Source organism: Acanthopagrus latus, chromosome 17 (assembly GCF_904848185.1).
Source record: "Acanthopagrus latus isolate v.2019 chromosome 17, fAcaLat1.1, whole genome shotgun sequence".
NCBI classification, from domain to species: Eukaryota; Metazoa; Chordata; class Actinopteri; order Spariformes; family Sparidae; genus Acanthopagrus; species Acanthopagrus latus.
This window is the reverse complement of record NC_051055.1, coordinates 24958436-24984130: the sequence shown is the minus strand read 5'-3', so window position 1 is coordinate 24984130 and position 25695 is coordinate 24958436. Positions and strand designations below refer to the sequence as shown.

Genomic DNA, 25695 nt, shown 5'->3' with positions numbered 1-25695 from the left:
AATTACATATTCATGCCAATTTCAAATGCAAAGCTGAAACTCAAGAAATCCATAACTATCCGTTTAATGGATTTATTACTGTAATCAATCACTGTGGTTTGTATGATTGAAATAGGTAATAATGATGAAATGATTGTAATAGGATCCATTAGTATCAGTACGCAGTATAAACATAATTGTAAAAGGAGTCAAAAAAGTAAAATGATCATGATGCAGTGTGCTCTTAGAGGTTTAATGGTAATCTATCTCTCTCTCTCACAAACACAGATTTAAGATTTTGCATCATGCTGATAGAAAATACGGAGGCTTTAAATAAAACAAGACTCCTTCAAAATCCTCTGACAGTGTGGAGTCTGAATATTCTGTCTGAATACCAACTGCTCAAACGTGCACAATACCTGTGTTACTTTCATCGTCACTGGAGCTCTTAGCGTTCTGACAGAGGGTCAGTAAAATGCACTATAAATAAAACCCTGTCAATAAAATTTTCGTACTTTTGCACATATGTTTTTCTATGATCTTATTTCATCAGAAACACAATGTATAGTGAGCATCTTGGGTGAAAAAAAAAATCCCCTTGGAGGAATAAGGTTGTCATTCTTTTACCACGTTGATGATTTCAAAACAAAACAAGCAATGACAGAAAATGTGTTTATTATTATTATAATTGTTATTATTATCATTATTAATGGTTTTCACAATTCTTACGATTGCTCCTTTATACCAGTGAAATGATTATTTACAACACCAAATGTATTTACAGGTATTTAAAGCACAGACTGTACATATTAGGTTGTATGAGCAGTCAGCTGACTGCCTGCTGATGTCTCCAAGTAACCGAATCATGAACTCTACCTTAATGCAACTTCAGTGGGTTTTCATAAAGTGTTAGACATGATCGAGCCTTTTTGGGCATGACAGTTAAAAAAAACAAAAAAAAGAAAAGAAAAGTTTTTGTGTTGGACTCTTTGCCTCTGTCTTGACTTGTTCTAGTCCTCTGAGAAAGACGAGCACATGGGAACAAATAACAAGATGCCGTATGTCGAGATTACAAGAAAATACAACAGCCAACCAGCATTGGAAAAACAAACACGTCTCTCAGAGTCTCTCATCTGTGGAGTCAGGATGTTGTGGAGAGATCCAGTCCTCAAATATTCCCTTTAACAGGCCGTATGCACACAACATACTGCGCGTCTTCTCTTCCATTAATATCCCCCGACTTGTTTGTGTGTCTTGTAGCTGTCTTTTACTTGTCTCGTGTACACTTTTTACTATCGTCGAGTAGTTTTTTTCCCTCTGCCTGCCATGTTTTCTGTCTCTCTCCAGTGTTGTCTGAGCTGCTGGTTACACTTCTGCTCATCTTTCATTTTCAAGGGAGCTTGTTGCACTTAACTCCTCAGTCACCCAATTTACCGTCTCACCCCGACGTCTTCGTCTTTCCTCTCTACTCTCTCACCTCTCATCTCAAACCAACGTCGGGCTCTCTTTTCCTTTGCGACAGTCGACGTGTCTCATCTGTCGGGCTCTCAGCAGTGCAGGATCTTGATGAAGGCTTTGCGAAACTCGATGTTGAAAGTGGTGTAGATGACAGGGTTGACAGCGCTGTTGAGGTATCCCAGCCAGGTGACGGCGCTGTACAGTGAGGGCGTGATGCAGCAGCTCCTGCAGTGGGCCTTCAGCACGTGTGTCAGGAAGAAAGGCAGCCAGCAGATGATGAACACACCTTGGGAAACCGGGACAGAGAATGGGTTTAGAAACCATTTGTTTTATGTATGCGGCACCAATTGTGCAGGGATGTAATTAATTAAAAATCCTGTCAACTTCTGCACTTGTAATATGCACAGGATCATGAAACTGCTGAAACAATACAAAGACAGGGAACTTCATCAATCCCAGCAACGACATCCCAGCAGCAAAGTCATATAAATCACAAAACAGATGAGGTAGGCGAGATATACGATCAAATAAACAGCTATAAATAATGGAGGCAATAAAAATTGCTGCCATGGATGCCAAAATCCATTCCGAACTTCCCATCTCCTAAGGCTTAATTGTGTTCAGGTTTTGTCCTTGTTTCTGAAAAGGAAGAGAACATTTGTGGCAGATTTTCAGCCTTTTGATTGTCCTCTAGGATTGGTGTTTTTCCTGCTACAAGAAGACCCTGACAACTGCAGCTGACACTCTTGTGAGCTTGCACAATGCCTCCTGTCATACAAAGAGAGTTCAAGTGGGGAGGAACGAAAAACTGTCTGACTGCAGTGTTTAAAAAAGAAAAAGAAAAAACTTCAACAGAATAATAACTTGCAGACGTGGGGGAGTCAAAGCTGATTCACAAATTTGAGGATTTAATTTTATATGTATGAAAGACTTGGTGTATTTTATAAAATATTTTCAATTTTCCTAAATATTGAGAAATTTCATTTTTGTTTTGGAAACATGGCCTGAGAAGGAACCCGGGGACTGATGAGGACGAGGCAGACCAGCAGAGGCCAGCACACAGAGTGATCATGGATAATAAAGATTCAAGGATTATGTTACTGATGACTCTAGGGAGCAGAGAACAGTATGCAGCTAAACTGACAGAGAAAGTTTAGGTTCTTTTTATATATTTATACTTGTAAATATTTTAAGACAAGTCTCCATCTGCTTCAGTTGTTCAGGAGGACACTGTTTAACTGTGAAACTCCAGAATTTGTGGACTATGAAACTTTGCCACACACACACACACACTCACACACACACACACACACACAGTGAGACAGGCTGAAAAGTACTTTGTATGTTTTCATCAGCTAGTCTGTGCTTCGCTCACCAAGCACAATAGCGAGCATCTGTGTCGCCTTCCGCTCCTTCTGCTGCGACAGCCTTCCTCTCACCCTCTCCTTGGTGATGCCCCATCTCTCCCTGCCACTGCTGCGCTCCCTCCATCCCTCACGGCCCCTCATGCCGTCATCGAGGGTGGGAGGGCGAGGCATCAGGGTCGATCGCGTCACGGTCGAGGGGAGAACCGGGGCAGGTCCCACTGAGATGGCCAGGGAGATCCTGGCACGTCCGGAGTGGGAGGCGGTTTGGGGAGCAGGTGGGGGAGGAGGCAAGCTTTGCTCGGTCTGCGGCAGGAACTGACCCGGCTCCACTTCGAGGGGGTGAACCACCGCCTCCTTCACCAGGGTCTGACGCAAAGAGAGGGAGGGAAGTGAACGTTAAGAGACAAAGGTGTGGATGCTAAGAGAGGAGACTCTGTCAGGCAGCAGGATGTATCAGAAAGACAGGAAAGTGACAGTGAAGAGAAATGGAACATCGGTGTCGCTGAATCAGTGCACTGAGTCAAGACACTCACCACCTTCTTGCGCTGTGGTCCAGCGGTGGAGGGCCTCAGGATCAGAGTGCACAACTTCACATCCTCCGGTTGTGTGCACTTATTCTGAAAGGGGAGGAGGTGACAGAAAATGTATTTTTAGAAAAATGTTTTTAAAAACTTAACACATTTCAATCAGGAGAGACTTCCTTCTTAATTAAGTAAGACTACTTTTATGTGCATGTGATTAGGCCCCAATCATGACATCGATGTGCTGTATCTGTGTGCAGCATACAAAACACCCTTAAGGAGCCAAGACGCTGGTGGTGGTGATTGGATGGAGATGAGTGGCTGACAATCTGAGTGTGATGAGATGGACCTCGGCACTGGATATGATGCTGGAGGTGGATGGATGGAGGAGGTTCACATGATTTTGCACTGAAGGTAGCAGAGAGAACATATTTAAAGTTTGACTGCAACAACGTGATTGGTTCATTTAATTATAGTACAGTGAGCAGCTGAGGAAGGGTTGGTGTTCAGGTCAGCGGGTTAACATCTATCAATACCAAATGTTTGCTGAAAGAGGAAAAGCGAAAACTGATGCAATCTGAAACATTTGCTCTCAGGTGATTTCCAGAACTCGTGGCTCTACCTTCCTGTGCCGATGACCTTCTCCTGCCTCAGCCGCGCCTTGTGTGTGCAGGCCGTGTCTGCGCGGCGGAGCGGTGCGTCTCCCCCGTCTGCGCAGCACCACGCAGATCTGCGCATACACCAGCAGAGTCACGATGAAGGGGACGTAGAAGGAGGCCACGGATGAGTACACCACGAAGGCCGGATCGGCAAAGCTGCATGTGGTGCCTTCTCGGCTGGCTAATGCAGAAAAGGGGAAAATGCTAATTTACTTTTTGGTCCATTACATTTATTTAATAGCTTTACTTACAAGTTACTTTGCAGATTCCAAAAAGTAACAACAGATCCCATACTCCACCGAGCTCAACACATAGCATACATATATGTATAATTTAATTTTACTGTGGTTTCGATAGATACATACTGTCAGAGAATCAATAATACTGACATATAATACCTATATATATATATATATATATTTATATATATATATATAACCCTCCACCACAGATCAATACAATAAATACAGGACAAATAAAGGACAAATAAAAAAAAGAGAACAAATTATAAAAAATCTAAATTTGGATTACAAAAAATAACTACATTGGGACAGAGTGTGTGTGAGGACAAGAGCGAGGGGAAGGATAAATAATGCAGGATTACAGTCTGCAGAGTGAAGGCGACAGGACGAGCAAGAGAGATGGGAGGAAACATTTCAATTAAAGGAAAACTCTTGCACCAAGTTGAATCCAATTTGGGAACTTATTTCTTCCCTTTGGCACCTGTTTCATCCTGTTTCACTGGAAAACTGGAGAAAGGGGTTAAAAATAGAGAGACTCCTGCAAAAATCAGGAGTGTTGGCAGCTCTGGATGTAAGATTTTTACCGTAGTGCTATTCCAATGGATAGCTTTCACTTCAACCAAAGTAATAATGTAGCACGACATCTTTCCTCTTACTCAGGGATGATTTTTGGGTACTTTCTTTGGCAGGTTGTATGTTGCGGAACAAGCAGATGTTAAAATAATCTCATCATTCAGTAACTTTGATGGAGTGTTAGAACACCTCACACGATCTTCATCAGCAGGAAGAGTTTGCTCATTTGTCAGAAAACTGTCGATGTTCAAATTTCCATCATTTATTTTCTTACGGTTAATGGACTTGCATTTATTTTGTTCTTTTCTGTTCTGCCGACCACTTAGAGCACTCACCAACACATCCACAGTCACACACTGGTGACACAGGCTTCCATGCGAGGAGCATCTCATCGGGAGCAACTCAGCGCTTCCTGTCCAGAGTGCCGCACAATATTTCTATGCGTTCACGCACTGATGGAACCGACCTCCCGGTGAGTGGATGACCCGCTCTACCTCCTGCGCCGCAGCCACAGACCTTGTAGTGAGTTTGTTTGATTAGGGGTCACGAATGATCTTTGAACATCAGCTTTTACACCAACATTCACGCTCAGAGGCTAAAGAACGGTGCGTAAATGGGGCCTGTAGTGAGACTATTTGCTCAAAAACCAAAATGCTTTATTTTCCTGAGGATTTCAGAAAAACACAAATATTGCAGGCCCATGCATTGTGATGAGGAACCGAGTGGAAATCTACCTTTCAGAGAGTGTGTTGTGATATATCTTTCTTAGCTTGATCTTACATCATTCAGTATCTTGCGGTGTTTGGGCTGCCGGTTGTCAACTCTCACATTACTTCCCACTTATTCTCGAGGGGCTTTCCTTTTCAGTTCAATGCGAACACACTCAAAGCTCAAGTCCCTCCTCACTGCAGCCGTCAGTCAGGCTGGCTGAGGTTAGCAGCTGATCTTCCTCCCTCATGCTCCTGTTACGAGTCAGTAAACGTATCGAGGATTATGTGTGCCCACTTGTTTGCAGGGCAGACGTCACCTGTCGTTCCCTCGATCGGAACAACATACGGAAATGTAACTGAATGATCTGCCTGCTTGTGCTAATGAGTATTTAAATATAAAATCTAATTCACTCTCTGCTAAGGTGTGTTGCCTGAGCAGATGTATGGGATTTGTTTAATATCTCATCAGGGATTGATAATCAAATTCAGGCACAGATGGACCAGGATATTGCACCAGCCGTGTGTGCATGAGGAAATGCACTCTGCTCTGTCGGGGAATTAGGTCGTTCCTCTTTTAAATCACACCTCAGAGAACCATCTGGGGAATAAACTAGCCCCTCTTCAATTTCCTAATGAGCACAGACTAACAGATGAAAACCCCTGGTAACCTGCGTCGGTGTACAACAGGCCACGAGCCACATTTGTAACCAATCAGCAAACACTTGGAGTCAAAGAAATGGAAGTACATTTTCCCCTTGCAAAAGTTTTAAAAGTTTTACTGTGTGGGTGTTAGCTGTTTGTATGTCTGCTTATTGTTATCACATACTTGAAGAATATGACTGTGGAGCTACGGCGCGTTATTTACGGCACCATCAAACAAAATGCAAAAAATTTGCCACTTCAATTACAACATAGAAATTTATCAGAATAAGACATTCAAAGTATTTATAAGTAAAGAAAAATATGTATACATTAAGTATACATGCTGGTGTTGTCAAAAATATCAGTCTGTATAGAGCCATACACATACTGCATATTTGAAACAGTTTCATTACAAATCTTCTACAGATGCACCAGTACCAGCTGAACCTTCTTGCTGTCTCTTCTCTCAGAGAGCGAGTTGAGGAAAAAACTCCTGAATGTTTCTGAAAGATTGACATTGATTGTTTATCTGCTACGAGCAGGAAATGTTAAATCTCATCTTTTCCGGAACATTTTGTGCCCTCAGTTTTTCACAGTGGTGTCAGGAATGGTATCGAAGTTAGAAATGTTTGCATTGTGTCAACACTAACAACATTTGTTCCTACACTTCTAATCCACCACAATCCAGAGGCAAATATTCTAATTACTCTGCTACGTTTATTTGAAAACTTTAGTTACTGGTTACTTTGCTATGATGTAATATTTTAGATCAAGATACAACCTTACTGATCCCTGAATGGAAGGTCATATGCTACAAAGCAAATTAAGTTAAGTAGTTTAATATGTTTTACCAGCTAAACGTTGAAGTGATTTACAAATCTTGCTCGTGAGTTGAGGATTTACTTCAACCAAGTCAGACAAACCAAGTCTGTGTGGGTGAGTTTTATTTAATTTATAATATGGTGAGCTTGATGAAGAGTTAATGAGGCAATTAAACTCCTCTTAGTTTGGTAAAAGACTGATTGTTTACTGGTGTCATTTTTTAAACTATCTTCTTGCTCGACATTTTATGAGTTTGTTTTGTTTACTTAGCGGACTAAGTAGCGAACTCACCTTTTGTACGTCTCCCCTCTGAAACTACGAGGGCTATCAGCCCATCACCTCATAGTACATAGTGGTGCTTCTGGACAGGACGGGTTTGGGCTAGCTGGTTAGCATGGTAACACGGCACTTAGACGTCTTTAGGATAATGTCAACACTGCTGTTTTTCCACACTCTGTTTATGATGTTGGTCCATTTTCTAAATGTTTTAAACCAAAATTCTGATCATATTTTGCAATCACTCAAGTTTGTCTTTGGTGAACTATTGACACATGACTTCATGAATATAAGCTTTGCTATTGTGTGGAGTGAACAAGCACTTTGACCGCACAGCTTGGGTTGAGCTAACACCTAAGCTAGTAAGTGTGTGAGTTGTAGCAGCTCATTACCTGTGTTGTTGAGGCCAAACAGCAAAGGGCAGGAGATGGCGAAAGAGAGGAACCACACCACAGCAATCATCACTGCCACCCTCCTCCTGGAGCTGTATCTGGTGTTGTAGAGCATCGGCATGGCCACCGCCGTGTATCTGCATTACACACACACACACACACACACACACACAAACAGATGAATAAAGCTCACAGGAAATACATTAAAATGCATCTCACACACTCACTTGTGGTGCCTGCCTCAGAACACAAACATCAGTACAGAGTAAACACATATTAAAGCATTTTCAGAATTTATTACCCCGTCGTCATGTTCGCACATATTTTAAAGTAAACTCGGGCACTTGATACAGAGCGTGGACGCATGAATTCCCAGCTTCCTCTCAAACACAAAGAAGCTGTCGTTGCCTGTTTCACAGCCTCAAGGACACAAAACACACATCTGCCAGTATGTCCTAACTGATTAGAGCGGTCTGCTGTAAGTGCAGGTGTGAGAGTTCCTCTTCAGCGGGCTGCTGTAATCCCGACGGCAGGCAGTGGGTCACGGACACAAACACAGACTTACAAAAAAGACTATAGAAATGAATCTCAGCCTTCAAAAGATTCAATTCCCTGAAGGACTTTGTTGTTTTGGGCTGTGAAAGCATGCAGTCGATGTTGGACGGGTAGTACTTGAGAGTTTATAAGAAGTCTTTGAGTAAACGGAAGAGTGTCAGTCGTGAAGGAGTCCTGAAGGATGTGTGCGAGACAATGAATTATCTTACAGGACATTTTTGGTTTGAAGAAATACATTTTTCTATTTTGCAGCTGCATGCAGCAGCTTGTGGAGGACAAAAGGACAACACTGTATTTAAACAGAATTTTGCCACAATATTTCAAAATGTGTAATGTGATTGTCTTGCCTTGAATTGAGAGATTACTAAACCGTCGCCTCTTTCAAACAGCCACTGCTACACTGAACTTTTCTTGACATCCCCCAGAGGAGCTGTATGTGTCCAAATAAGTTGGCATGGACATTAAACAGACTTTACCCTGCCAGCTACTTCGTGCCAATCCTGTGTCATTTCCGATTGAGCTCATGCGTGAACAGATCTGGTCACCATCCAGGTAATTATAACAGCGAGTAGGCCTGTTGACGGTAGAGGTAAGATCGGGCCTAAAAAATCCAGCCCGACCCGACCCAGGCCCGCAGGCATTAAAGCCCGACCCAGCCCGAGCCCGACCAATTAACTTGATTTGCAGGCCCGAGCCCGAAGCAAACCCGAAATTTCAATTTATCTTTTATTTATTTTTATAGTATTTTACGTTCACGAAATGTCCGCAAAGCCGTGCGCAAAGCGTGCTCTTGCTCTGCGCCTCCTGTTTAGTAGTAGTTATATAGCAATTACCTTACAGCGCTGCCTTCTCTGTTTTATCCAAATTATTTATTTACAACAAGTATTCCTTAGTTTAGTATCCACACATCGTTTTAGTATACATTTTTATAAACATATATTTATTTAAAAAAAAGTCAGCGAGAGAGAAGCCCGAGCCCGACCCGACCCGAACGTAATGATTGACATTTTAGGCCCGACCCGACCCGAATTTCGGGCCGGGTCGGGCTCGGGCTCGGGCTCGGGCTAAAGATCTTACCTCTAGTTGACGGTGATGAGTGTCGTTGCTTTGCTCTCTTTTCCGCTTGCACGTTTGTTGATTTACACTGATTGTTTGGTCTTGCAGATACAACCAAATACATGAAATGAATATATGAAATCTGTCACGCTTTACCCAGGCGCGGCCCCTCGTCTAGGACCAAACATGTGAGAACAGATCACATCATTTACTGGAGAATTCGTAGTGAGCGAGCGGGTGTGTTGTGGACATTGACGTGGAGTGTAGTTGCTTTCCACCCTTTGGCTGATCTTGCAAAAATTGTCATTATTATGGATGAGCAATCATTGTCATCCGGCACGCTATTCCCAGATGCCGACCCTTGCCTAAACCAAACCGAGTATTACCACAAGGTGCATGTAGGTACAAGTGTGGAAGGACAACTCAGGGTATTGTCTGGAATTAATATGTCAAAATGGCATAAGAGTCTACACTCACATTTGCACTTAACATTTACTGAACATAGCCAATAAACACTAAACATGAAGGACAGCAGAGGCCAATTAATTTAGCAGGTTTTCAGTCATGAACCAAAGTCCACTGATGGAAACTGAGGACAGAAATGTTAAAAAGCAAAAGCAATCATTGACAAAACAAACATGTCTCCACATCAGGTCTTCACCAGGACTCCAAACAAACAACGCCACATGGTCCCACCTATTTAGTGAAATCTATGTTCTACCAGGATACTTCAACACATCCAGTCTATGAATCCAAAATTCGCTCCCTCATTTGTCGTATTCAGTCCCCCCTCCCCTGATATTTTGACCTGATGGTGGCACCAAATGAATTACATGAATGTCTGTACCAAATTCCATCCAAATACAGCCAGTAGTTGTTGGGATAGTTTACCGAACACCACAAATGTCAACCTCACGGAGGCACAGGAGGAAAAGTCACACTCTGTCTAGTTGTTGAGGCGTTTCAGTCTGGACCGAGGTGGATTCAATGGAAAGTAGCGAAACATACTTGAAAAGCCACCAGATGCTGCCGGATGATGTCATCAGCTACCCTGGGTATCAATGGTGTAGTCATATAACTATTTACATACAGAGTATTCAAGAGTAAAAAAATGACTTTAACTTTATGGAACTGTCATGAATGAAGAGGATCAAAAACACTCTTGTTACCTCAGCTGGCAGTAGACAACTTTTTCTCCCCATGTTGGTTCAAACCTGCCGCTTTTTCTTCCAGATCAGAAAGCAACAAAACCTGCCTTCTTATTAATTCATCTGGGTGTTTAACTCTGCCTTTTCATAGCACTGAGCTCCTTAGATTCTTAGATTCTTACGGTTGTTGTTTTATTGCTTTGGAAGGTAGCCAGGGTGCTCACAGCTGCCAACACTGTCTTTGTGATGTCGGCAGCGGAGGGGAAACACTATTCCTGCATTAAATAGTAAAGTTAAATAGTTCAGAACAAAAGCAAAGAAACCCAGGCAAACAATGGGGATCAGTAAACGGCACACACGGCCAACTCACGTTTCTGTGTGATGATTGGTCGACTGACCATGCTGCTGCTCTCCTCCACTCACTGAGCACAGTCAGTCCAGAGAGCCTCAGCCACTTGAGAGCACAATCACTGAGAAATACTGGAGACTCTCTTAAAGGGAGAGGAACTGAGCTCTGCTAGATTTATGGCTAGGCACTTAAAAAAACAAGAGTCATCAAGGGCTCTTAAAAGTTGCCAAATCTAGTGAGGAAGTTTCAGCACTGATCATTAAGACTGCGCTGCTGTTAGCTTGGCTAAAAATCAGCGGCAGTACTTAAACATTAGACACAGGAAATTAAAAACACCACATGGCGGAGTGTGTAAAACACGCTACAACTAATTTTGAAATTGGGTGTAGCTGTAACCATCCACAAATTAAAGCTGTCAGCGCTTTAACTTTGCAGTCACTGACTCATTTTAAATCAGTGGGGCGTGAAGTTAAAACAGCTTTCTGACTGCATGTATTATCGGCAAAGCTTCGATGAAGCAATTAAGACTTTATCCTCAGTTATTGCACAAAATTGCAGAAGTCCAATCTGGTGCAGCCTCGATGTGTCACATTGTCAGAATAATTAGGACGCGGTTGGAGACGACCTGCCCGCTGGGCGTCTGGTCGCCTCGCCCCTGGACCCATGAAGAGGGCATCATCAAACACAGTCTCCTTGATCCAAAAAGAACGAAACACTAATGACTGCAGAGGACATCATAAAAGACGCAGCGGAAGCCTGGCGTCACCTACTGAAAGACAAACTGATGATGGCAGTCTGCGGGCCGCCTGTCCTGTTGTCGTACAGCTGGATGATGGATGACTTGTTTAAAGTTTTTACTGGACGCGTGTGTGTTTTGTTTTAGTGCCGGCACTTTTTTTTTTTTTAGGGAGTACAAAGAAAAATGAGGCGATGAATTGTCAGAAAAGAGAGAAAGATTAATAAACTGCTGTCAAAAGTCCAGAGAAAAGAGAAATAAAGAGCAAGAACACTGAAGAATAAAGTTAGAGGAAGACTCCACCTGTCGATGCTGATAGCACAGAGGTTGAGGATGCTGGCGGTGCACATCATGACGTCCAGAGTGAGCAGGATGTCGCAGTGGATGAGACTGAAGCGCCACTCGCCCACAACCTTCAACAGAACAAACATGACATTATGCCTTATGCATTTTTAAACTTCTGTTTCCTCTCAAGGACTTTAATTCCCACTCTCATTATGTCCATTTTGGCCAGTTTAATATGGTGTAACACTGGCGGAGAAGCATTAATATTAACCAGGCTGGATCACTCAATAGAGTATACTTAATATTTTATTCCATTTGCATGATTTGGAAGGATGTAATTCCCCACAAAGAATTTGTTTTATCTTCAGTGTCACAATCAAAAAAAATATAATTGGTTTACTGTCACATTTAGAGATTAGTCTTTTAAGCTGTAAAATCAATTTTTCATTATTGTCTGTGAGGCAATGATAGATTCACTTTGATGCAGGCAGAAAATTGACTGTAAATTAATCAGCAACTATTTTGTTAATTGTTATTCAAGCACAAATACCAAACATTTACTTGTTCCAGCCTCTCAGTATGAAGATTTGCTGCTTTTCTTGTGACAGTAAACTGAACATGACAAAATGAACATAAATAAATGATCAGAATAGTCAATATATATTCTGTTGTTGCATTGTGGGTAATATAGGCACTGGGTTTTGAACTTCAATAATGCTGTTGTACAGTTTAAAAAACAAATGATCAAAATCAACTGAGCAGAGTAGTTGCTTCCATGTACTCTGCTTCCTTTTCAAAATCTGGGGCCTACATTACCCACAATGCAACTTAGCCACTGAGTGACATCACTGGGGGCAATTTATCAGATTGTGTGCAGCTTCCGCTGGAGCCACAGAGGTTTAAACTTTATATTGCTTTGATCGCATATGCAATCGGACTTCCCAAGACCTTAAAAACACTTATCCGTAAAATTGGTGGAGTTACCTTTTAAGGTGCCAGTTAATTTCCTGTCAATCGATTAATTGAGTAATCATGGCAAATCTACTTGCAGCTCTATAATGACTGATCTGCAATGACACTAATCATACCATGGAGCCTTAGTTGGGTCCTTAAAACATTGTTATATTGAATAAATACTTTATGAAACAAACAAACTCTTTATCCACTTTTAGTTCCCACTGCACCAAGCTGAGGCAGTGTTTTTTCTTTTTCTGCTTATGAAACAATAAAACTCAGAGCGCTGACCTCACAGAAAAACAATATATTGATACAGAAGAAATGCAGACGCACACACCTCCAGGTAGACGCCCCAGGGCATGACCAGCGTGGCCAGCAGCAGGTCGGACACGGCCAGCGAGACGATGAGGTAGTTGGTGGTGGTCTGCAGAGCGCGCTCCCGCGACACCGCCACGCACACCAGCACGTTACCGAACACCACGCAGAAGATCAGGAGCACCAGCAGCACCGCGTAGAAGTTGTAGGGAGGAGAGGAGGTGGGAGGAGAGCTGGTGCAGTTGGAGGACGTCAGTGAGGGCGAGGAGGAAGAGGAGGAGGTGGGGAAGGATATGGGGGAGTATGAAGGATCGTGGGTGACAAGGACGGAGAAATTGTGCTGAAGGAAGGAGAGAGGGAAGGAGGGAGGGGAGGCTCCGTCTGACTCGTTGAGTAAAGTCATGGTCTTGCTCCAGTGGACATGGTCTGGCTGAGAATTGATGACACAAATAGAGAAGACGAAAAACAATGACTGCCTGACCCTTCGTGGCCCCGCTCCATTAAGCGTTTCATGATAGATCGAACAAAGATCAGCTTCTGACTCTGACAACAGAGGAATGAATAAAGGCTTTTGTGGCATTAGGGCAAGCAATTTGTCTTCAGTCTCACCTTACAGAGACAAATCAACAGGACACACAGGACATGCGCACAAACAATCCCACAGCTCACCTATACACACAGTCAAGGTCACCTGCTTTTGTCACAACCACCGACTGAAGCAGATAAAAGATCTCTCTCAAATCTCCGCAGGATCCTTCTGGTCTCTGGTGCTCTAAAAGGTCGTTTGAAATTCATGGAGGGGAAGCTCCTGTCACTGTGACCGTCTTTGTACAGCTCTGACTCCAAAAAAACTTTTGACGCGACATGAATAAACCAAAATGTTTTCATTGGCTTGCATACACACTGAAACCCGTACAGAGACTGAATAGTATTTGTTTTAACTCATCAACTTTGACTTCTGTACTTTGGCATCCTAATTTTCTGGGAATCGGGGTGCACAAATAAAACAAGCGTTTTTTCTTCCAACTGCCACTTAGGTTGGTTTCACAAAGAAAGCTTTTCTGTTGTTAAGATTCAACGTTTCCTCCTATTAACTGACTTCCTCATGCTGCCTTCTCCAGATCATTCTGGTGAAAGCGATGAAGGTGCTTGGACAAATCTTCTTGTCTTCCTTGATGAACAAATAAATGTCCTTTCACATGAAATGTTCAAATCTTTAACCCACACACGTGAAATAATGGACGGGTCGACTTTGAGAAAATGTATGCAACAAAATGTTCCTGTCAATACGTACTATAACGCCACAGAGCAAAATCATATCCAAAAGACATAAATTTAACGTATCTGGACTTTGTTCCAACCTTGTGACATTAACCTACTCGATGCAGGTTGGATGATCATTACATTGTATTTAGAAAAGCTAAAGGTAAATAGCTCAGCGGGTAAAGTGCATGCCTCATGCAGGCTACTGAGATTGAGGGGGTCAGGGGTTTGACTGTAACAATGTCCCCATGAAAATAAGTTAGACACTCAGTAAGCTAACATTACGCACACAACCAGCTAACTCTTCACTGCTCATGTGTGCTGAATTATTTCTGTTAATTCTCCCATCAGTCCACAGTCGCTACATTGAGCTGCTCCGTCTCCTCAGACTGAGCATGCAGCCCACACTGCGCTCTGCCACTCAAAGAGTGCTGTGCTCTGAATAAAAGGTATGTTCCAACAACACTCCCAATTTAGGAACTGTCCAGTTTGTGCCAGAGTGCACTCAGAGTCACTGTTTGCAAAAGCACCCCATGAATATATAACGACAGCCCAAAAAAGCTCTGTGGAAAATCTCTGGGCTGATATGAATGTGCGGGTGTGTGCGGTTTGAGGAACAACACAGAGACAAACCAGAAAGGTGGAAAACTTTTTTAGGGGTCAAATGAGTGGACAGCATTTTGAAGTCTGATATCCAGTTCTTATTAAGGATGCACAATATCATTTATTTTCCTTTAAATAACCAATGATTACCTGACTCTCATAGCTGATACAGATAACTGATAACTTCACATTTTGTATTTTAAAAAGAAGAAAACCTGTAGTTTGTGCACACCTGAGGGTAGGAAAGTCAAACATGTCATCAGCAAAGATGGCTGATTTTCTATTTAACTGGTCTAATAAGACTTCTTGTGTAAAAACAGACCTGTCAATCCTCTTAGAAACCCTTGCACAGCAGGTGTTGCACAATACATGCCATCTTCCTCTGAAAACGTAGCACAGGAAGTAGTAGCTTTCCATATTCTGCACACTGTCAGTGTACCAGAACAGGACGGTCCTGCTGTTTCCCAAGCAGACAGGACTGTCGCTTAATGGAGTTCTCTGTTCTGATTGGATAAAGTGAGCAGGGACACCAGAACATATATTTCATTTTTTCCTGCACAAGCAGGAAGAGAAGAGACGTGAGTTACACTCTGTAACAGAGATTACTGTTGGAGTATATAACTATTTAACACTTATTCCAACAAGTACACAACACATACAGCAGCATGGAGTCGACTTTAAAGGTGTTTACAGCCACCTGCTGTATCAGTGTGTGGTTACTGTGCTCTTTAGGTCAATAAAAACAACGTTGCTTCGTATTATTGGCTGTATTTAAGTGACTACAATTTCATTGTCTGAATAAACACACATTTACCAATATTGTGGATTTCTACCATAATGTTTACTTAGAGGCAGTCTTATTATTCCTTTCCTATTTTGAGTCCACGATACAAACAAAAACATTATTATTCATCGACTGCTGCCTCTAAGCCAAAATGGAGGACGGAACAGATAGAAAAGCAGAAGGCAGGTTCAGATGTTCGCAGGCTTCTCAGGCTCATGCATGAGACATTTTATTCGTCAGGTTGTCAAAATGCTGACAGTCGGCACATACAGATGGACCATGGAGAAATGAATTACGGTGTAACAGTGTTTCCTTTGGATGTTTTATTACTTTTTCTGTGTCAATATTTGATTACTTTCGGAAGCGTCAAAATTCAAGCTGACCCCTGCCTCTGTTCCGCATGAAGAAGCAAACTATTACAGATTCATAGGAACGTTTGAAGCCTGAAAGGAAGGGAGGCTTGATTGGCGCTCATAAGGTGGAGGGTTTTTATTTTCGAGAAACAGCGACTGAGGACATCTGTTTTGGAGATAGCAGTCCCCAGTCCTGAGGCTGCAGGTAAACATAAAGACACACATTATATGCAAAACACAGTAAGGTAAAGAAGCAGTCTGAGAGCAAGAGCAGTGGACGCAGGAGATAAACACAGATGATTACAGGCGTCATTTCCGATAGATCTTCTGCAGTCCAAATTTCTGCTTTAAACCCATCACTTGTAAACCGCCGCTGAGGGATTATGGGTTTTCTGCAGAGCGGAGACAAGATGAGGATACATGAGAACTTTTCTTCCCCTCTCTTATATTTTTGTTCAGATGCACTCCAACAACCACACTCTATAATAGCATTCACGAAGATGCATCAAATATTTATCAGCGACAGGAAGTTGAAACGGACTGCCGACCCCGAAGGTATCTCTCTTGAATTAACACTCCTGTCAGTCCCAAGGTCGGGAATGAATTCAGTGACAGTTCGTCGGGTGTATCACCGCCCACACCTGCCATCTACTCATTGTCATGTGTCTTTTACAGTGTCTTATCTGCATTGCTAATCAACACGCGGGTTATCCGACATACATTGAGCCTAACAAATCAATAATCTGCCCCGACTCGCTCTCTCACGTCACCCATGGCGGACATTAGACTCTGTGGCACCTGCATCGATTTCACACAGTTGGATATTGATTTGACTCAGCGGAGGACCTAATGGGGTACAGTATAGGAAAATAATAATTGTGGTGGAGGTCAGTTTGAGAGTCCAACTGGAGAAGGTCGTTTCAAGCTTGAGGCATTTTCTGTGCCTATATCAGCCTAAATATTGATATTGGATTTTATTCTAAATCCTAATATCAGCAGTGGCCTCAAAAATCAAGTATTGATCGGGTTCTATACGAAAACAACTGGAAAGCTTTCAATAAAGACAACTCAAGCTCTGCCAAGCCTGCGTAATTCTGTGACGACCGTCTTTTAATTACAATGAAAAGACGATATAAATCTTTACTCTGGATCGGAAAAATCTACACACAATCTCAGGAGCTCCAACATGCTCGTCTGACAAGTAGGGTTGGTTGGTTGATTGAAAGAAAATGATTCAGCAACGATTTAACGATAGATTAGTTGTTTGTTTGAGTTGTTTTAGCTTTGGTCCGTTGAATAAATCTCAACATTTGGGATGGGAATTTTTTTGTATTTTCATACATTTTTTAGACAAAACCATTAAGCATAAAAGCAGTGAGCAGAAGAATCGATAGTGGAAATCATACTGAGTCGCAGCCTGAAACTGAATCACAGCCGTGATCAACCTGCAGTGCTGAACTCTTCTCTCCCCCTTCAGGCAGTGAGAATATCTACTCAAACACTGTCGTGGTGCTCATGATGCCAAAGGCTCCGCCAGACTCCTTTTTACTTTAGCACACTTCATCACTATGTTGCTCCAACCGTCAGTTCTGGCTAACCAACCTTTGCTGAAAGGAATCGCTGGTGTGCTACAAAGAGATTTACCTAAGCTGAAGCGGCATTGCGTGAGCTCGTTTGGCAAAGGCCTTAATGTAACCAACGTTTGCTTCTATGCCAAACAGCAAGCACTGTGTATATACACATGGTCACAACAAGGCAAAAAATAAAACCTTCTTTGCCAAAACTGAGAGCTAAGGCTGTGGAGTTGATTTAACTCAGATATTCTCAGCTCAGTTTCCTTCATAAATGCCAAAGAGAGACAGAGATGCACCACAGAAAAGAGCACCAGGCTGGAAAAAGCTGGAAAGACCAGACTGCAGGGTCGTGCTTCACTAAAGCTGCTGCTGCAAAGCAGCCGAGCAGAAGATGAAGTCTTCGAGCAAACCAACGGTGGCATGTTTTGCCCAAAACAATTTCTTTTCTGATCTGAGACAAAACTTTTGCCAAAATGGAACTAATAACTTACAAACATAATTACAACACTAAAATGATCTCCTGACTGCTACTGCTGTTAGTCTCTCCCTGTGAATTCCTCCACAACATCCTTTGTTCGTGCTCATTTCTTCATCACATATCAGTGCGAGATAGTCCAACTCTGAAGCTGCTGCTGTTTGTCAAATCTATTCATATAAAACCTTATTCTATACTGACACAGACGTCCTGTTTTACTACGATATTCCCATAGCCGTCAATGTTAAGATAAGTTCCACCTTCACATAATAAGACCAACAATTCAACCGCAGCTGCAATATGAAACTTTACAAGTTTAAATACAACAAACAGCATTTGTTTTTCGTGAATGGAAAACCAAAGGCTTAAATTATAAAGGTAACCCTGCTCGGCTCTGACAAACAACTTACACAAGTCCAGTATCGCCACAGGACAACATCCACTAAATGTGAGGGGAAGGTCAGGATTAACATCCGTTTATTGGTTTCTTTTCAAAACAAGGTGCAATGATCCCTGCTCTTAGAAGTCAATTGAATTTCACACATGGCCACTGAGGGAAAACTGCACTACTGAGCAGAAACGTCTTGAACTGTGCAAACACAACCGCAGCAGCCGCTCCCCCGGGGTCAGGGCTACATTTAAAGTGCAAATACTGAAATTCATAAGGTCAAATTTTATGAGATCACATCAAGGTAAGGACAGACTTGAGCTGAGTTCGGTGTGTGGGAAGTACTTTTACTACACAACATTTTCTGTGTCAGTGCACATCTGACAGCTTCTCTTTTATATGACCGGATGTGTAATATGTATTCTTATGTGAAATGCCATTTCACTGAATGCAACATTCAAAAACACTCTTATTTTCTTCTTGTGCTGTATAATTTCTCCATGATCGCCTTTCATTCTCTCAATCACCATTAAACAAAACTTATGCCCCTCACCAGCATCATTAAGGAAAAAGGAAGTTTTGGAGTAATGTGGAAGCTCCCAGGCAGAGCCCGGTCTCCTGAACTTTTGCGGAATGTGTGAAAATGTGATGACACAAAGAGACAAATCTTTCTCAGCGAGGTAATGTAGTGGAAAGTCAGAGGATATCAGCTGTGCTGGAAACTTTTCCAATACTTTTTTCTGTTATCAGCAAAGTGTGAAGGTAATTAGTGATTGTTTTACATGACTAAACTTAATCCCAACTCCGACCAAACTTGTCAAAACTGAATTGTTTCATTGCAGTTAAAGAAAAGGTGAAAATGAAATATTAACTTTGGGTTGGAGAAGCATGTTCATAATACCTTATTTGCATTTTAGAGTTTGAGTTCATTAGTCATAGTTTAATTAGACTTTTCTGTCTGTGCAACAGGCTACAAAGTGAGAAAGATGTTTTCTGAGCTGCACAATGTGCTGCTCCTGTGGCGCTGTTGCTCATTAGAACCTTAATATATTTTGTCCAAATTCACATTCATCATGTGAAGAACAAAGTCTTCTGTTCGGTCTGAGCTAAAGAGAGCCATTAGATCACTCAGGAATTGATGGGGGGGCAATATAAAATGTTACAAGGAAACAAGGTTGTCTGCAAAATCAAGGTCAATCTTTGTAGAAGCCTGGATGGGGACACAAAAGAGACAGCTCTTTCACGATGCGTGATAAATGTCTCAGTCTAGCCACCGATATTTGGTGTTAGCGCAGCAGTTATTCCTCCTGATGTTATGTGGGGAACACAAGTCATCTACTTGTTAAATGAACAGTCCAGCCAAAAATCAGGTGAAGTGTCATAGTCCACAAAACACTTCTGGGGCTTCACAACAAAACAGTGTTAGTAGATGGGGACTTAAACAACAAACAAAAACATAAATGGCTCTATAGTTCAGTGTAATCCACATCTCCAAATATCTGGGTTTCATGAGACTTTGATTACACCAGACAAGCTGAATGGAGAACACATTTCATTTCTTTAAGTTTTATACACAAGTCCCCATCTACTTCAGTTGTTTAGAAGAATGCTGTAACTCTGTTTTGTTTTGAAGCTCCAGAAATGTTTTGCGGACTACGAAACTTCCTAGGCATGAGGATGAATAGCTAGAGACTGATCTTTCTTTTTTGGGTGAACTGTTCCTTTGACTGTTCCCCACATTAAGACGAATAACTGCCAGAGTAACTTGTATAGAAACAAGTCCCCAGCTACTGTTTATGAGAATGCTGCAATATTATTTTACTGTGAAGCGCCAAAACTGTGCCCATGATTTTGATATCGACATCATGTTTTATGTATTGTAATTCAAAGCATTCATTTCTGTTCCCTCCTGCAAGTGACAGTTACAGTCTCGCTCCTTTCTGTCCTAAATTCCCCTCCAACAACATCCTCGAGCCTTCGTCCTTCCATCCTTTCCTCTAATTCCCCCCCACCCTACTCTTATCTCCTGTAGCTCCTCTCTGGAGTCATTTGACAGGTCTATTACATTCTTGACCTCATCTGCCACTAACACTGCTTGAAAAAAAAAAAAAAAGCAAAAAACAGAAGACTCAATTTTTTTTTTTCCCTAGCTCATCCACTGCTGCGAGCGGTCCAGCAGTAAATCTTTTATTTCTTTCTTTGACTGAGAGGCAGCAAAGAGTCGCGGCCACTGGGAACGATGTGGATGTTTGGCTGCAGTATAATCAGCTCCCTGCTGAGTCCGGGGCAGAAAATATACACTGTTCTTTCATTTCTCAACCTCCTCTACACGCAGTCACACCCGGAAAGCCTAAAGTGCCCTTTTTCACCAGCTTTTAACGAGCAGACAGTGACTTTTGCAACTGGGCTGCATGTTTTACAGCTGCAATGATTCATTTATTAGTTGGTGGAAAGAAAATTTGTTAAATTATTTGTTTATTTTTACAGTCATTTAATTATCATTAGCTTAGTGTCAGCCTGCAGCTGCCCTCAAACACACTGTGCATGACAACAAACTGCAGACTGGTTCGAAGGTAACATGGTACATGGTTTATTCTGAACATGTTTGAGACACCAAACTTTAAATGACACTGAATTTCTATCTTTTGTTGCTTACTGATACCCTTTCTCTTTACTCTGGAACTTTAGTGGATATGATTTGAACTTGTATGAAACCACTATTGTAAAATACTCTTGTCCTTTTAAAGAAGAATGTGAACATGAAAAATGTTTTAAATTAAAAATGGAATCAAATCATGATCAATGTAGGAAAACTCACAAGACACACGTTTTTGTTTTCCAAAAGATTAAATTGCACCTCTTTGAATAAAAGACATCATGGCTGAGTTATTTTCTCTTGAAAGAAGAAAATTCCCCTCTAAAACTGCACGTCACAGTTGTTAATATATACATTCATCAATTAGCCTGCACAGAGCCATGGCAACTGTTACAATGGAGTGTCTCATATTACATCTACAGCACATGACTTCTAGTGCTAGAATGAAGTGAGAATGAGAGACAGAATGAAAAGGAATGAAAAAGAATGAAAAGTCACACCTTCACATCATTAGACACAAGGTAGTCTTGGTCAAACAGATTGAAAAAATTGAGACAAGGGGAGGTAAACTTTGTGCTTCCTCCACTCAGATAATGTGCAGGCAAGTTATTGAGACAGTCAATCAATAAAACATGAGCTCCATCTAATGCTCTCCTGCAATAAGCAATCTGCCAAGGAAATGATCAGAGAGATGAAATTAGCCTCAGAGGAATTCAGAGTTGGAGCGAGGATCCACTCTGTGACTTCCTCAGAGAAAACATTCTCTTGTAGTCATTTCTAAGGAAAAAAAGCCCCAGAATCTCTGTTGTGAATTGAGCTCCGGTTCGAATGATTACCAGATCAGAGAGGGAATCCTTTCGCCACACAAGGAGACCTCTGCCCCTGGGTGACGCTCCGAACCGACCGCAAGCATCTTTTATTCAAGAAGCAATTTTTGCATCAACCCCATCTTTTATTTAAAACGAGAGACTCCAGCTTCAGGAAGTGAGTTCCAAGTGATGAGCGTCTGATGTGCTCAGACTCGAAATTAAACCAACACACACTAGTTTAACTATCAAACACACACACACACACACGGATTCACAGATTCAAAATGAGTGCTTGAGGTAACAATTTGCGACAAAACACAGATGGTGGAAACATTTAACATGTCCGAATCATTTGGATTACAATTAACAACATGTCTCACTTCCAGGTAAGTTCATCTTGCCTTTGTAAATCTCACATTTCATTTCCCTCGGCTGAGCTTTATTATCTTGAGAGAAAGCCTCCGAACCGATCACAACATCACTTCGCAGCCCTTTGGCAGCCAGAGGGTCTCACAAATGACAACTTCATGAAGAGGCATCTTATTATCTGTGTCTTCCACACAAATAGAGGATGACTTTTTTTCATCAAGGAATCATTATAGTGTAGCCTCAGTGGATGACAATATAATTATGACTATACTCACATAAAAATGGCCTCATAGTAATGTAATATAATGTAAAGTCCTTGAAGGAATAATGTGGATTTTTGTGCAAAGGGGAGCAGTAAAAAAAGTTGGAATATCTCAACGGGGACATAACTGGACAAATGACATTCAGAGGAACTTTGAAGAACTTTACAGAGAGAGTTGAAGAATCATATTTCATGGAACTAAAAGTTTAAATTCTGAATATTTATACTTTCCTATGTACATGTGCACATATTTAGCAGGAAAATAAGATGTATCAATCAAATTGTACACTGTGTTCCATAAGTGTTGCGAGCAGAAGGAAAACCTCTATGACTTTTCACAGAACAAAATCTTATTAGAGCTGTGGATTATTAAGTCACCAGTCTTTGCTCAGCCTTTCTAACCCTCAGGTGTGCTTTAACTACGGGTTAAATACCTCTCTTTAAAATACAAGAATGAGAAATATGTGGTTATCTTACATTCCTTATTCCATTTAAACCATTAATTAAGCAAATGTAAAAGTTTATAAACACGAGCTGCAATTTTATAATGGCCATAATAGCCAAACCCGACCCACAGAGCAGTTTGTATGTAATGGTCCATTCTTATGCATTCATGAAATCATTTTTTCATGACTAATGATCTCATTATCTTGGGAAGACATTTGGTATTTTGTGAGAATGACATAAGCAAAGCTTGTTTTCTTGAAAATCTCGAGAGAATTATCTCGTCACCTCAGGAAAAACAACATTTGTCAGCCTATTTTGTGATAACGACATAAATAACAATATTCAATCTATGACCAGTTAGGTTTTCCGAAGTTTATGTCTCCTGTGGGAAACAAAATATCCATAAAACTATATTCTGTAATAAAACTGTTAGCTTAAACCGTATAATAGCCATCATTAATAATTAGTACATTTTCATAGTTAATCAAACCCTGTAAATAGACATTAAACAACAATGAAATTCTTTACAAACTAATTTGTCAAGCTATTGTTTCCTGTACAGTTTAAACTGATGTTTAGAATACTGTGTAGTCCATCTATGAACAATAATGTGATGGTAATTATAAAGTTGCAATAAATACTGATAGCATGAAATAGCTAATATAACTGGGAACTCGTGATATCGAGAAAACACGTCGAATCTAACTCGTTATCATGGGGAAACAGAGAAAATAATACCTTCGACCCACAATCATTCAGGGCTTCCACAGTTTATGACTTCCATTATGTTCCATAATAAAACTGTTAGCTAACATTTTACAGTAGCCATTAATAAATGTGACACAACCACAGTTAATTAAAACCTGTTAATAGTAATTTAAGATGTAAATTGTCCTATGTAACTTATAACTTGGGATATCTAGAGAGCAAGTCGAATGTTCCTCTTCATCATGTGGTAGACAGAAAAAATATATATATATATGTTTGACCCATGACCCTTTAGGGCTTCCATAGTTTATAGCTTCCATATTTACATTTTCCATGACAGAACTGCTAGCTAACAATTTACAGAACCGTCATTAATAAATGGTGCATTTTTAAAGTTAATTAAACCTTAATTGTAAAAATGTAGGATATGAATTGTCCTATATATCGACAAAACAGATACAATTCAACTCGCTGCCAAGGGAAACCGGAGTGAATTAAAACGTTTGACCCCTGACCGTTTAGTTCCGTTATTTTCCATATTTTGATCATAAGCGTCGGTTTAATAAAATATATAACTGATGTCAGTGACTTGTTGTAGGTTAAATTTTTAAATACAGTCTTTAAATTCTATTCAACCGACGATGATGATCAACATTATGGAATATAAATTAAAATACAGCTCTGTAATTTGTTAGCTAACAGTTTTATTATGGAAAATATGGAAGCCATAAACTACGAGAGCCGTAAACGGCCATGGGTACATTTTCAACGTTAACTAAACCTTGTTAGTCAAAAAGGAAGATAAATTGTCCAACATATCGACAAAACAGATAAAGAAATTCACTCGTTGTCGCATGAAACCGGAGTGAAATTAAACGTTTTACTCCTGAACGTTTAGTTCCGTTATTTTCCACATGTGAACCATCAGCGTCGGCTGAACAGAATTTAAGCACTGTATTTAAACGTTTAACCTATAACAAGTCACTTACATCAGTTATACATTATATTTGGCATTTTTCCTAAACAGACAATGATTTTTTTATATTTGACTTTTGAGGAAACTCAAATAAAACCGCCAAGAAAAGGTATAAATCCCTCCTTGAAATGTTAAAAAAGTCACAGGAACAACTTCCCCACGGATAAAAGACAACACACTGACATCCATAGATAGCAATAAAACTCATGTCGAAGCGTTTAAATCACTCACCCTCTCCCGGCTGAGCTGCTCACATTCAGGTCCGCTCCCCGCTCACCGACACCGGGCGACGAACTGGCTGCCAGCCTGCAGCATCCCGTCCGAACATGTCCGGCCGAGCTTGACCCCAGTCGGTCGGTCGGTGCACGGTCCGCACAAAAACACTCAGTGAGTCCCAGCTCCACTGTGGTTCCTCCCCGCTGTCGTGTCGGCGGTGGAGTCAGGGTCACAGCAGCGGCAGTCTGACAGACAGAGAGAGGGAGAGCAACTGAGGAAGAGGAGGAGGAGGAGGAGGAAGAGGAGGAAGAGGAGGAGGAGGAGGAGGAAGAGGAGGATTCACCCAGATTTTCAGGTTGTAGCCTACTCCACCAGGGCAGAGCTGCTCTCCCTGCACAAACACTGTAACAGGATGAGCTGATTTGAATATTAAGAAGATATACTTATTTCAAGTTAAGTGGTAAAGGGGATTTGCTCTCTGGTGGACAGGCAGATGTAAATTACAAGATAATTAACACTGGCAGACATGATAACAATCTGCTCACCTTGTTACAGACATAATCTGCTTTCAAAATGTCTAGAAAGGACTTACAATCATCCCCAGTGATTCTGTCAATGTTCAAACCCAGGGAAAGAATAAGTTTACTCAATGCGTTTCATTTGGCGCCCATTAGTTTAACTTCTGGAGAGCTGTATGTTGAACATGAAAGCAGCTTATTCGCAACCTAACTTTCCGTTGGTTGTGAGGCAGCAACCTCTAGTGGCAGTAGTAATAATTACTGCTGCAGAAGAGGAAGTCAGGAGATGTAGATGATGCAAGAGAGCTGAAG

General features: G+C 41.3%; 1 protein-coding gene across 1 annotated transcript; it reads right to left on the bottom strand.

Moving 5' to 3' along the window:
• Positions 1 to 586: 586 nt before the first annotated feature.
• drd2l (dopamine receptor D2 like) lies at positions 587 to 25044 on the bottom strand. Its single transcript, XM_037075800.1, has 8 exons — positions 24881 to 25044; positions 13065 to 13472; positions 11789 to 11898; positions 7642 to 7778; positions 3948 to 4165; positions 3338 to 3421; positions 2813 to 3170; positions 587 to 1723 (listed from the first exon to the last, which is right to left on the bottom strand). The coding sequence occupies exons 2-8, from the start codon at positions 13443 to 13445 to the stop codon at positions 1527 to 1529; spliced, it is 1485 nt and encodes a 494-aa protein (XP_036931695.1). The 5' UTR covers positions 13446 to 13472; positions 24881 to 25044; the 3' UTR covers positions 587 to 1526.
• Positions 25045 to 25695: the final 651 nt, after the last annotated feature.

Coding starts and splice junctions, on each gene's coding strand:
- drd2l (XM_037075800.1), bottom strand. CDS start 13,445: ATGACTTTACTCAACGAGTCAGACGGAGCCTCCCCTCCCTCCTTCCCT. Junction 11,899..13,064: donor CCTGGGGCGTCTACCTGGAG/GTGTGTGCGTCT, acceptor GTTCTGTTGAAG/GTTGTGGGCGAGTGGCGCTT. Junction 3,171..3,337: donor GACCACAGCGCAAGAAGGTG/GTGAGTGTCTTG, acceptor TCTTTGCGTCAG/ACCCTGGTGAAGGAGGCGGT.